Source organism: Panthera uncia, assembly GCF_023721935.1.
Source record: "Panthera uncia isolate 11264 chromosome D3 unlocalized genomic scaffold, Puncia_PCG_1.0 HiC_scaffold_8, whole genome shotgun sequence".
NCBI lineage: Eukaryota > Metazoa > Chordata > Mammalia > Carnivora > Felidae > Panthera > Panthera uncia.
In genome coordinates this window covers 85071406-85083668 of record NW_026057586.1, presented here as the reverse complement: position 1 = coordinate 85083668, position 12263 = coordinate 85071406, and the positions used below count along the sequence as shown (strand labels likewise).

At 54.9% G+C, this 12263-nt stretch overlaps 1 protein-coding gene across 1 annotated transcript; it reads right to left on the bottom strand.

Moving 5' to 3' along the window:
• Positions 1-6: 6 nt before the first annotated feature.
• On the bottom strand, positions 7-12219 carry KMT5A (lysine methyltransferase 5A). Its single transcript, XM_049619490.1, has 6 exons — positions 12029-12219; positions 10696-10852; positions 6817-7036; positions 6384-6471; positions 1651-1710; positions 7-874 (listed from the first exon to the last, which is right to left on the bottom strand). The coding sequence occupies exons 1-6, from the start codon at positions 12140-12142 to the stop codon at positions 680-682; spliced, it is 834 nt and encodes a 277-aa protein (XP_049475447.1). The 5' UTR covers positions 12143-12219; the 3' UTR covers positions 7-679.
• Between the last annotated feature and the right edge of the window lie 44 nt (positions 12220-12263).

The window sequence follows — 12263 nt, the reverse complement described above, 5'->3', positions numbered from 1 at the left end:
AACTCGGGTGGGATGTCGATTTATAGCCACGTTTTTGGGGAAAGCAATTCAAGTCAAAACAACATCTTTTAAGAGCCGAGGGAGGCACTGGGCGAGAGAGTGGGGGGTGGGAGGAGACAGGAATGCAAGAGGCTCTTTGTGGAGGCCCGTGAGGCAAGCGCATAAGAAATAAATGAATAAAGATCAACTGCGGATAGTGGGGGAAGCTGTGAGGAGGCAGGAGTATCGGAACTCTCCGTACCTTCTGCTCGGTTTTGCTGGGAACCCAAAACCGGTCGGAAAAATAAAGCCTGATGTCAAACACCACCACCACCAACACAACAAAACACCGAATCGAGCGCACTGGCCATATGGGGACAGGAGCAGTCGCTGGCTTCTAGAGCCGCTCTGGCCGAACGCCAGGAGCAGGAGCGGGAGCGGCCTGGGGAGCCTCGGAGCGGGTCTGCATGGACTGGTCCGCCTCTGCTTCTCGCCCGGTCAGATGGCAGCCACAGCAGCTCCAGGCCCAAAGGCTGAAGTGGCAAGCGGGGGGAGAGCCGCTTCACGGCTTGGAAAAGGGCAGCAAGAGCCAACCAAGAAGCAGGAGCAACAGAAAGAATCAGCAGGCTGTCGTGCTCTCTGCCCTCGGGCCTGTCCTCTCCGCCAGGGTGCGGAAAAGCCACTCAAAGCGCTAGCGGACTTACCAGTAGGTTTTGCTGAGATACTGGAAATAGTACATGTAGCAGCCCGTGGAGGGGTCTTGTGCGTACAAAGCCTCCCGCTTCTTGGCATCGGTGATCTCGATGAGGTCCCCGTGGTATTCTACCACGAACTCTCCCCGGGAGAACTGCTTGGTGGCGATCACGCCCCTGCCCTTGCCATCGATGAGGTCAATCTGTTGGGAGGCGAGGAGACAGCGTTGCTTCCTAACACCACGCGTGGCCGGCTTCCTGGGCGCCTGGGGTTGCCCGCACCCCCCCACCCCTTCCTCCATCGGCTTTCCTGAGGTGTGCCCTAGATCTCACTCTCTTTACGTGCCCAGCACAACCGGTATGAATGTACACAGCGGTGCAACTGTCGCCACGATCCGTCACCCCAGAAAGTTCCCTCGTGCCCTTCGCAAAGCACTGTTACGCCTCATCCTCCTGAGGGATCTGCTGGGTGGATGTTGCCCCATTTTGCAGATGAGAAAACGGAGGCTCAGAGAGCCAGAGCCACGTCCAAGGCCACATGGCTGGGAAGTGGTAAAGTCCGGCTGGCAGCCGCATCCGTGGCCCCTTCCGGGGCGAGGTGGGGGCGGAGGGGGAGAAACCCCGTGTTCCAGGTCTCTCCTTTTTCTGTAATTTACCCTCCTGTGCTTCTGCTCACTCATTATAAATGGGGTTGCAGGCTAACTGCTTGAGGGGCCCAGACTTAAGTTTGGATCCTTCTAGATGGTACGTGAAACGGGAGCTTTTTTTTCGGACTCTGGAGTCCCAGCCCAGACCCACGTGGCCACCACTGTAGAGCCCTGCCCTTCTCATCCACCCAGTGTGTTTGCAATATGTGAAAAGAAAAGCAAATTTCTCGGGTCCTGTCATTTCCCAGGAAAACTGTTTAAGAAAAACTTGTTAGCTTCTCTAGGAACCCTCCAGGCTTCGCCTCCGTGCGCTGGGCCCCACTGCCCCTTACCTTCATTCCTTCTTCCTTCCCGCTTTCAATCAACTCATCTATTCTTTTCCTCTCTTCAGACTGTGTGGAGAGGGAGAAAAACAAAAAGCACCTGAGCTTTCTCTCCTGGGCCGTTCAGGGCAGTCCGGCAGCCTGGGCCACCCGGAGGGCCACTCCCAGTTGGCCTCCATGACACGGGTCCCCAAGGACGCCCAATCCCCCACACCCCTTGTCCTTTTCTCACTGCCCACCTGTTGTGGACGGTTTGGCACCTGGGGTTCAAACGGACCAGGAGGGATACAGTTGTGGCCCAAGGGCAGAACTGGGTTGAGGGGCTACGTTCCATTTGGCACACGCGCTGTTTTTAAAAAGATCTAAATTGCCGACATCTGCAAATCAAGACTCCGACCTCATCTGACATCGGCCAGGGCAGATCAGAGCACAGCCTTTCGAAGGGGCATGTGCACACTATGTTCCTCCTGTCTGACGGCCCCTATGGGCGCCTTGGTTTAGCAACTCTCGGAGGTGGGTCTTTTTGGAAGCCACTGCCATGGACGAGAAAAGGGCCTCCCACCCCAAAGAGGTAATACCACCCTGAATAGGGAAGTTAGACAGGAGTGGACGTTCCTGGTCTCACCTGCCCCTCAGGGACACCCCTCCTGCCACCACCTCCCTCCCGGACCCAGATCCCATGCTCCGTCCATGTACAGGACTGCAGGCAGGCACAGAGAGCCGCTGAGGGACCCAGCAGGAGCCCAGGCCCCGCGCTGGCTGGCACACGCGGTGGCCATGCCCAGGGCAGAGCCCTCCACCCACAGCTGAGCACGGACCCTGCCCGCACAGAGGCCTCAGGACGCCGTCTGCGGCCCACTCGCACTTCCCCAGTCCCTCTCCACACAGAAGTACCGCGCGCCCGCGGTGTGACGGACAAAGCCCAGGTCTCTGCAGGTCCAGACTGACCAGGCTGTCACTCCCAGGCCCAGCCCACATCCCTGCTCTTCTCCTGCCGTCTTCCAGCCACATCATGGCCACCTCACTGGTCTCCCGGCTTCCATTCTGACCACCCACTTCACTCTGTTCCCCACACAGCAGTCACAAGGGTCTTTTAAAAATGTACACATTGGGGCGCCTGGGTGGCGCAGTCGGTTAAGCGTCTGACTTCAGCCAGGTCACGATTTCACGGTCCGTGAGTTCGAGCCCCGCGTCAGGCTCTGGGCTGATGGCTCGGAGCCTGGAGCCTGTTTCCGATTCTGTGTCTCCCTCTCTCTCTGCCCCTCCCCCGTTCATGCTATGTCTCTCTCTGTCCCAAAAATAAATTAAAAAACGTTGAAAAAAAAAATTTTAAAAAAATAAAATAAAATAAAATAAAAATAAAAATGTACATAAAGGGCGCCCGGGTGGCTCAGTCAGTTGAGCATGCAACTTCGGCTCGGGTCATGATCTCGTGGTCTGTGGGCTCAAGCCCCACATCAGGGTCTGCACTGTCGGTGCGGAGCCTGCTTGGAACTCTCTGTCTCCCTCTCTCTCTGCCCCTCCTCCTCTCGTGTTCTCTCTCTCTCCCTCTCAAAAATAAACAAACATTTAAAAAAATGTACGTAAGATCATGTCATTTCCCTGCTTAAAGCCTTCCAGGAAGTTCACTGAATAGTGACGTGCTAACGTTGGCTCCTTAGTGTGACAAATGTACCAGGATAGTATACGATGCTAATGATGAGGGAAACGGGGTAAAGGGTCTACGGGAATACTCTGTACTACCTTTGCAACTCCCCCGTAAATCTCAAATTATTCCAAGCGTTTGTTTAAAGAGAAGCAAAAGCTTTTCCTTACCTCCCCACTCCTACCGAGATAAAATCTACTTTTCTGATGGCCTGTGAGTCTCTGCAGGATCCCGGCCCCACATCTCTGGCCTCGTTTGCCGTCTTCACCCTTGCTCTCACATTCTGGCCACACTGGCTGACTCTCTTACAGGACCAGGCTCGTTCCCGCCTCAGGGCCTTTGCACTTGGTACTGCCCCCGCCTAGAATACCCTTTCCCTAGTCCATTCACCTGGCTTGTGTCCTCCCTTCCTTCCAAGCTCTGCTCAAAAGGCACCTCCTCGGGGAAATCTCCCCGACTACCGTAGCTAAAGTAGCCCTAAGCCTCACCATGCCTTCAAACTACCGTCTTACTAAGTTAACGTCAAAGGACTATCAGAAATTATCTTGTTCTATGCCTGTCTTTTAATGGGTAATCACTCGAGTATAACCTCCCTGAGTACAGGGGCCTGATCTTGTTTACCGTGGACTCTCCTGGCCTAGGACAGTGCCTGGCACATAGTGAGCCCTCAAAGCAACAGCAGCATTAACACACGCAAGTGCACACACAACCACCCTGCTAAATAACTAATTACAAGTGTGTGGAGACCAGCGAGAAGTACAGGAAGCTCTGGAAGCGGGAGCGGAGTGAGCCGGGCACCTGCAGACTTTCCTGCCGTGACTGACTGTGCCGGGAGGAGCTGAGCTGGGGAGAGCCGGGACCGGGGCCGGGACCGGGGCCGGGACCGGGCTAAATGTCCTGAAGGCAGAGGCACAGAGTCTGAGTTTCATCCTGTGGCCTCGGTGCTTAGGGGCATGCGTCAACCAGCTCCAGGCTTCCAAAAGAGAATTCAGGCAGCAGCCTATGGGCGTGGGAGGGGGGCCAGAGGCAGACTGAGTGGGAGGGAAGCAAGGCCTAAATTGGGTCGAGGCTGCTCTGCACATCAGGCCTGGGGCTGGGCCGGGGTGAAGAGGCCAGGGCACGGCCCACAGGTGCAGTCCTCGCCCCAGTGCGGGGCACCCGCAAGCAGGCCAACCGGCAAAGGGATCCCCGCGGCCAAACGACAGGGGTTCAGGGCATCTCTCCAAGGCCCATGCCCACCCTCCTGCCCTGGACCCAACACCAGGCCCTGCCCGCTCGGTCTTCCAACTCAGTCAAGTGCCTGCAAAGCTTCTGATTTTAGTTCCTCTCCTGCCTCACCCCCATCCCTCTCTTGGGCCCCATGGGCCTGGGCCCTGGTTTCCGCGGCCCCGAAGGACAGACAGGTCAGGACCTACCTCACCGCTCAGCTGAGGGAGGCGCGGCTGCCCCAGCCTCAAGCTTTACCTGTGCGGTCAGGAGAATACAGCACCCTGGCCAGCCGCGGCCTCCCGCCGGGCCGGCAACCAACCGGCCGTGGTGTTCGCTCGGCAGAGCCAACACAAACAGTGAGAGCACAGCGTGGCGCTCCCTTGCGACCGGCCCTCTGTCCGGGGACAGAGCGAGCCGCACCATGCTGCAGACCAAGCTGCGGGAGGAAGGATCCGCTCCCTTCTGCTCCTCTGCCGCAAGACCGAGCAGACCTGCACCACGTCCTGTGGCAGCCTTCCCTCCTCCGGCCAGAAAGCCCTTCTTCTTTTCTTTTCCTTTTTTTTTTTTTTTTTAATTAAAAAGAGGCAAACTGAGCCGCGCCCACTCTGCAGCCCCCAGCAGCCCCGACCAGGGCTGGGAGGTGCCCCGGGTTCTGCGGCCCGGCGCCACCCTGCCCTCTGCAGTGCTGTCTCGAAGAGTGACCTAGCACAGCCTCCCACTGCAGGCAGACACTTCATAACAGCTGGTTATTGGCTGCAAGACACCGCCTTTCTACGGAAAGGAAAGCCCAAGCTTCTCTCTGAGGGGAAAATGGACCCCTTTTCTCTTTTATTTTAAGCAAAGCCTCATCGACTCAGATAAGCAGAGGAAGAGAATGCTACATCACCGCATCTACGTATCTGCGTCTACAGATTGAACGTAAAACACGCTGAAGGCGTCTTAGGTTCAGGCCGACAAGGCCTCCAGGCGGGGTGGGTGGGGGCTGGCATCCTGAGCACCGCCCCCCCACCTTGAGGTTGCTTTGAGGGTGTGGGCGAGAGAGGGGCTGGCCCGGCCTGGAGCGGGAGGGCGGCGGGCTGCGGGGCCACCCGGACCACGCCCTGGGTTTCCTTAACAGAAAGGCAATAACCACACGTCACTGCATCAAATATTGATTGACTGCTGAGCAGCTCAGCACTCTGTAAACACAGCGGGCGGAGGCGTGCACAGTCTGGCTGGCCTTCCTGCCTGTTTTTTCAGGTGTTCCTAGGACCACAGCTGGGAGGGAAAGAGGAGAGAGGGGGCCTCAGGAAGTGACAACAATGGGGAAGCCGTGGTGACGATAATAAGAGTCAGCTAGTGCTTAACTGGGTGCCAGGCATGGTTCCAAGTGTGCTGTGTACATTAATCCATTTAATATCCCGACATTCCCAGAAGATGCCACATTATTATCCCATTTTACAGATAGGAAAACTGAAGCTCAGAGCAGTCAAGTAACTGGCCCTCGGTCACACAACCAGTCAGTGGCTTCCAAGCCACTTTACCACCTTGAGACACAACACTGGAACTTGTGGATGGCGGACAGACAAGCCTCTGAAAGCACACACAGCCTCCCCCCGAGGTCCCAGGCTCTGACCGTCCTGCCAACAAGTCCTGGAAAAGACGCCTTCATGGGAACGCAGGACTTTCCACACCATGTGCTACGGGTTACAAGACTCGTTCACAGAAGCATCTTAACCAAGCCTCGGAGTGACCCCAAACGTTAGAACTAGACCAAGGAGAGTACCAAGGCCACAGAAGCAGACCTACCCCTGGATGACGGAGAGAAAGCTCAAGCCCTGCCTGCCAAGCACTGCCCGCGGAGCAGCCCTGCCCTTCAAGAGCCAGAATTAAAGCCACATGACTCTACCTGCAGCTCAGCTTTGCTCTTCCTGGAGCTCCTTCGCACGGGGTAGAAATCCGTGAGTTTGCGATTCTGTTGTGTTTTTCCTTGAGCTCTTGGGTGGGAAGGGAAGAGGAGAAAACCAAGTGTTAGCACCGAAACCACGCTCACACCCGGGAGGCCCCCGGCTCCTTGGGAGGCGGCTCCTCAGAAACGATGTCACGTAAACACCTTTGTCCACGGGGGCCCACGTAGGCTCACGTACCCAAGGGGGGGCTCCGGGGGTCAAAGATAGGCTGCCTACTCTCGGGGACGCTGAGCCTCGATGACAGCCAGGCCGAGCAGGGGCACTGCTACCCGCTTCCCTACCCCCCAACTAGCACCTGAGCAGGGTCTGCTGGGGTCACAACAACCAAACTGCCCTGCGTGAGTCAGGGGAAGGGCTCCAGAGGGCACTCACTTCTTCCGAGGGGCCTGTTTGCCCTTGACGGGCTTTTTCAGGGCCTGCTTGGCGACGGCTGCGACGGGAGGGTCACAAGACGAGGTCGGAGTTTTTGGAGGTTCTGCTGCTTCAGATTTTTGGTTTGGAAAAGGTGCCAGGGGACCTCTCCCGGCGTCTTTGATCTTCTGTTCCTCGGACTTCATGGTGCTTCGGATTGCGTTCCCACTGTTCCTTTTCTCTGCGGGCAGAGGGAGGAGGAAGAGAGAAATTTAGTCTGGACTCTGTCTCTCCATTTCCAGACCATCAGCTGCATTCTAAGACAGGCTTTTATTTACTTACTTATTTTTTACGTTTTTAAGGGTTTTTTTTAACGTTTATTTATTTTGAAAGAGAGAGAGAGAGAATCTGAAGCAGGCTCCAGGCTCCCAGCTGTCAGCACAGAGCCTGATGCGGGGCTCGAACCCTCAAGCTGTGAGATCACGACCTGAGCCAAAGTCGGATGCTCAACCGACTGAGCCACCCACGCGCCCCTAAGACACACTTTTACAGGAGACAGGATCCTGGGTGTGTCGGGCAGCGTTGCCCTCCGCCTGTTGAGCTCGGTGTCTACTAATGGCTTCCATGGGGGAAGCACTGGCTTTCCTTTTTGACCCAGGCGCTGGGCAGAGCTTCCGATCTGTGTCTTTTTTTTTTCTTTTCTTTTTTCAGTTTTATTAAGGTATAGCTGACAAAATCGTAAGATATTGACAGTGTACTTCGTGATAATCTGATACACGTTGTGGAAGGATCCCTCCTCCCATCTAGTTCACGAACGCTTCTGGTGTTCTGCATCGCGACGGGGGAGAGCCCTTGCAGAAGCACCACAGACAGCAAGAGCAGCGTAAGTGCTCAATCCGTAGCTTTCAGGAACTGGGATGCACACCCCGGAGAAAAAGCTAAACTCCAAAAGAGTGGGCCAGCGATGACGGACAGGAATAAGGAAATAAAGCAGAACTTCTTCCCTAGCAAAGACCTCTTCCCCAAGCCTGGCACACTTCATTTCAGACTCTCTAAAAAAAAAAAAAAAAGAAGAAAAAAAAAGTTTGAGGTGCCTGGGTGGCTGGCTTGGTGGGTTAAGCGTCTCTTGATTTTGGCTCAGGTCATGATCTTGAAGTTCATGAGTCCAAGCCCTTCAGCAGGCTCTGTGCTGACAGTGCAGGGCCTCTTTGGTATTTTTTCTCTCTTCCTCGCTCTTTGCCCCTCCCCCACTCACGTTTTTTCTCTCTCTTTCTCCCCCTCTCTCAAAATAAATAAATAAACTTAAGAAAAGAAGTTTCCTCTTCTAAAGGGGTCCAGGCCCTATGTTCACAGTGGTTCCCAGTATGGTGACCAATACTGGTCAGTATGTCACAGTAAAGGACGTCAAAAATGATTTGTTACGAAAAATAGTTGCGAAACACCAGCGTGGGTGAACGATTCACTTTTTTAAAAAGATGATTTACTACGGGGCGCCTGGCTCAGTCGGTTGAGCGTCCGACTTCAGCTCCGCTCATGATCTCACGGTTCGTGAGTTCGAGCCCCGCGTTGGGCTCTATGCTGACAGCCCGGAGCCTGGCGCCTGCTTTCAGTTCTGTGTCTCCCTCTCTCTCTGTCCCTCTCCCCCTCATGCTCTGTCTCTTTCTCTCAAAAATAAACGTTAAGAAATTAAATAAATAAATAAATAAATAAATGATTTACTTTAAAGAATAAGTAAATAACACACAGCTGGTAGGAACATAAAATGGCGCAGTCACTTTCGCAAAGAGTATAGCTGGCAGCCGTTCAAAAAGTTCAACATGGAGTTACCATATGACCCAGCAATTCCACGCCTAGGCGGCTATTAGGAGAATTAAAAACATATGTCCACACAAAGACCTGTATGGGAAAGTTTGTGGCAGCATTATTCACAATAGCCAAAGAGTGGAAACAACCCAAATGCCCGTCAACTGATGAAGGGGTAAATAAAATGTGGTCTCTGCACACGATGGAGTATTGTTCGGTCGCAGCAAGGAAGGAGGCCCGGACACCTGCTGCAACACGGATGGCCCTTGACAACACGGTGCTAAGTGAGAGAAGCCAGGCACAAAAGGGCACATATAATGTATGGTTCCGTTCACATGATATGTCTAATACAGGCAAATCCACAGAGACAGAAAGTAAATTAGTGGTGGCCAGGGGCCGGGGGGAGTGGGGGAATGGGGAATGGCAGCTAATGGGTACAAGGTTTCTTCTTTGGGGCGAGGAAATGTGCTGGTATTAGACAGTTGGTGACGGTTGCACCTATCTGTGAATAGACTAAAACCACTGAATTGTACACTTTAAAATGGTGAACACTAGGATACGTGACTTTTATATCTCAATCAGCTAAAGAGAAAAATAAATACATCAAAATCCATCCAGACCATTCTCACTCCCTTACACGTGTCAAGCGGAACCAGAGGGAGTTAAGTCTGGGACGTCATGCAGAAACCCAAGGAGTATGTGATGCCCGTGAATGTCAACTATCACATCAGTCTGCATCAAGGCAGAAAAAAGGCTGAGAGTCAAGGACAAAAAGCGTGGCCCCTGGGCTCTCCTCCAGAGTGTATCTGGCCCCAAATTCTAATTGTTGCCATTTAGTCACGCTACACCCAAATAAGCTGGCTTGTGCACCGTGTCACCATTTAGGATAATTTACATCCCACCCCATTCCAGAAGGGATGGGAGACGGGCTGCCCGTCATTCAGAGAGGGCCCTTTCCCCAGTGTCTGCATGGTAGGTGTTATCCTAAGTGCTGGCGATCCAGGGAGGAGCAGGGGAAAGGGCCGCCGGTGTGGGGCACTGTGCAAAGCCCTTTGCATCCATGCTTTAACCAATCTTCAGGATAGCCTTGCGAGGTAGGAATCCTCTCTCTCACTTCAAAGACGGAAGAACTGAGACTCAGAAAATAGGAGTAAGCTGCTCAGGCCTCTCGTAAGTAGTAGAGCTAGGATTCGAACCCAAGCCATTTGAAGACTGACTGCAACAGTATCAGCCACTGCACCGAGGAGGGGAATCAGGCAGAGGGCTGGCTCCTGCCCCTAGTTCTGTGTGTCCCGACCCTCGGTTCTCAGATCTGGTCCCAGACGTTGGCCTGAGCATCACTTATGGCACTTTTCATAAATGAATTACAAGGCTGCCTTGTATGAAGCTGCTGGTAGCCAGAGTGCTACATCTCTAAGACAAGTTTTAATTAGAAAGGAGCTTGGTGAATTTGGGAAAGCTCATATTCCCCACTGCAGCTTTAGAAGGAAATATTTGGAATAGAGCGAGATTTCTATGAGGCTTCAGCTTGTTTTGCTGGGCCAAACAGAATTTTCCGGAACTTTATGTTTTCTCGTTCAGTATTTTAACTCCAAATCTCATCACAGAGCATGCTGCTTCAGAGAGCAGCACCGAACACTTGAGTAGAAAGAAACTCAGAAATGAGGTCAAGGCCAGCTCAAAAGAGGGAAGGAAGTCGGTTTCCTACGTTCACACAACACAATCAGGGCTACACGCACCTGGCCTGTACAACCCAGACTCAGAATTTCTATATTTTGGGCACTTGTGAGCCTCTTTAAATACAGGCCAGGTGTATTATTCTTGCAACTTGGCGACACAATCAAGCTTGAAGGACGTGCAGACTCTCGCGAAAGCAGGGAAAACCGGTTAGACCAACAGGGTACACACCCTGGGACAGGCCACTCTTCCCCCCTGTGTCTGCTTCTTAGCAGCAAGACAGAACATGGATCCAACCTTCTGAACTTGGGTTTGAAAAGGCTGGATAATCATTTAATATAGATGCACAATTAATGGCAGAGAGGGGCTTTCTGCAACCCAACCAGCTGCGGTCAGAACGGGGCCACTTCAGAACCTTACCTTCTCGTTTCCTGTAGAGTCCGGCTAATGGCTTCCCCTGGCATTTGACTTCGTGATGTGCAACTGAGTTCTCTTCCTGAAGGGGGGAACGCATTCCAGAGCATTTGTTGGGGCTCATGTAGGAATAGATCTTTGATTGCCCGGTAAAAACATTCTCCTAAAACGACAAATGCATGCTCTGAAAGAGGCTTGAAGAAGATCCCGTGGCAAATGGCGGAGAAGGGCAATCAGAATACGAAAACCAGAAACAGACACCATATCTCAAAAGCCGAGCCAACCCAGGGTTGCCGGCCCCAGGAGATCAGTGGGAGGTTTAGGATCTCCCAGGTCCGAGTTAGACATTTCCTGAACTCGTGTGGTCTCTAATTCTGGTCACTCAGGGCACATCTGGCCAGCAGGAAGCCAGCTGTGCACCAAGGTGTACATAAGCAGACAACCTACCAGTAGCAGAGAGGTCAGAATGACCCAGACTAAACAAATGCGGAATTTGAAGGGCTGGCCTCTGTGCAGGAGCTGCAGGAACTCTAGCACGGAAACAGGCCTCAGGGAATCTGATTAACTACTTCTTGGTCCCGAAGTCAGCCGACAGGACTTATTACTGCCTGAGCCGTCTGTGTCCCCAAGCCTGGCCCCTTTCAAATCAACGCAGCCCAGCAGCCTCCCAGGACTGCGGACCGGACTGCAGTGGTAATTGAAGGGTGGGGTGGAGGGTGGAGAGCTTAATAAAAGCAGAGCCTATAGCCAGCTCATTTAGGGCGGTCACTCTATTGCAGACGGCATCCTGGCATCAGTGGTAGGAGGGTGGGCAGACGGGTGGGGCGGTACAGGTCACTGCCGGCGACTCTGGGCGTGGGGCCTCCCCCTCTGAGTAAGCACGGAATGGAGGAGGACTTCCCCAGAAACACTGCTAGGGCCTTTCTGCTGGGTGAACCTTTCAACACCAAGTCAGCGAGACCCGTGAGCTCTCTGAGGGCCCCCGGGCAGGCCCCCGCACACCCTGGGACGGCAGCCACCGCGGGGCTAGCTGGGTCTCGGGGTGCGGAAACGCCATAAAGACACAAACTTTTCCGAGGTCAAATATTGCCAGGGTCATGGCGGAGCCAGGGTGGACGCCACTCCCAGGCAGGCAGCAGAAAAGGAAGCTACCCGAGCCGGGCGCCCCGCCCGCACCCCCGCACCCCCGCCCCCGGGCCCAGGGCCGCGGGCGGGAGGGGGGATGGGGGGGGGGGTCCAGGGGCGCGCGCACGTGCTCGCCGCGCTGGGCCGGCGGGGGCGGCCGGCCGCGCGGCCCCTCGGGGCACGCTGAGTGAGTGCGGGGAGGGTGCCTGCTTACCCCGTTGGTGCGGGGCCTCCCCGGGCCCCTCCGCTCCACCATCTCCGGGCCCGGGGCCGTCGCTGCCACCGCCGCCGCCGCCGCCGCCGCCTCCACCGCGCGGGGCTTGGACATCTTCCTGCCTGGAGAGGGGGACCCGGGGGAAGCGGGGGAGGGGGCGCTCAGGGCGCGGCGGGGCGGGGAGCGGGGCCGCCCGGGCCGGGCGCCGCGGCGGCGCCTCCCGCCGCAGCCATGT

Excerpts from the sequence above, each read along its gene's own strand:
- KMT5A (XM_049619490.1), bottom strand. The coding sequence starts at position 12,142 with ATGTCCAAGCCCCGCGCGGTGGAGGCGGCGGCGGCGGCGGCGGCGGTG. Across the intron at positions 1,711-6,383 it reads AGAGCAAAGCTGAGCTGCAG|TCTGAAGAGAGGAAAAGAAT; the intron begins GTAGAGTCATGT and ends CTCTCCACACAG. Across the intron at positions 875-1,650 it reads GGAAGGAAGAAGGAATGAAG|ATTGACCTCATCGATGGCAA; the intron begins GTAAGGGGCAGT and ends GCCTCCCAACAG.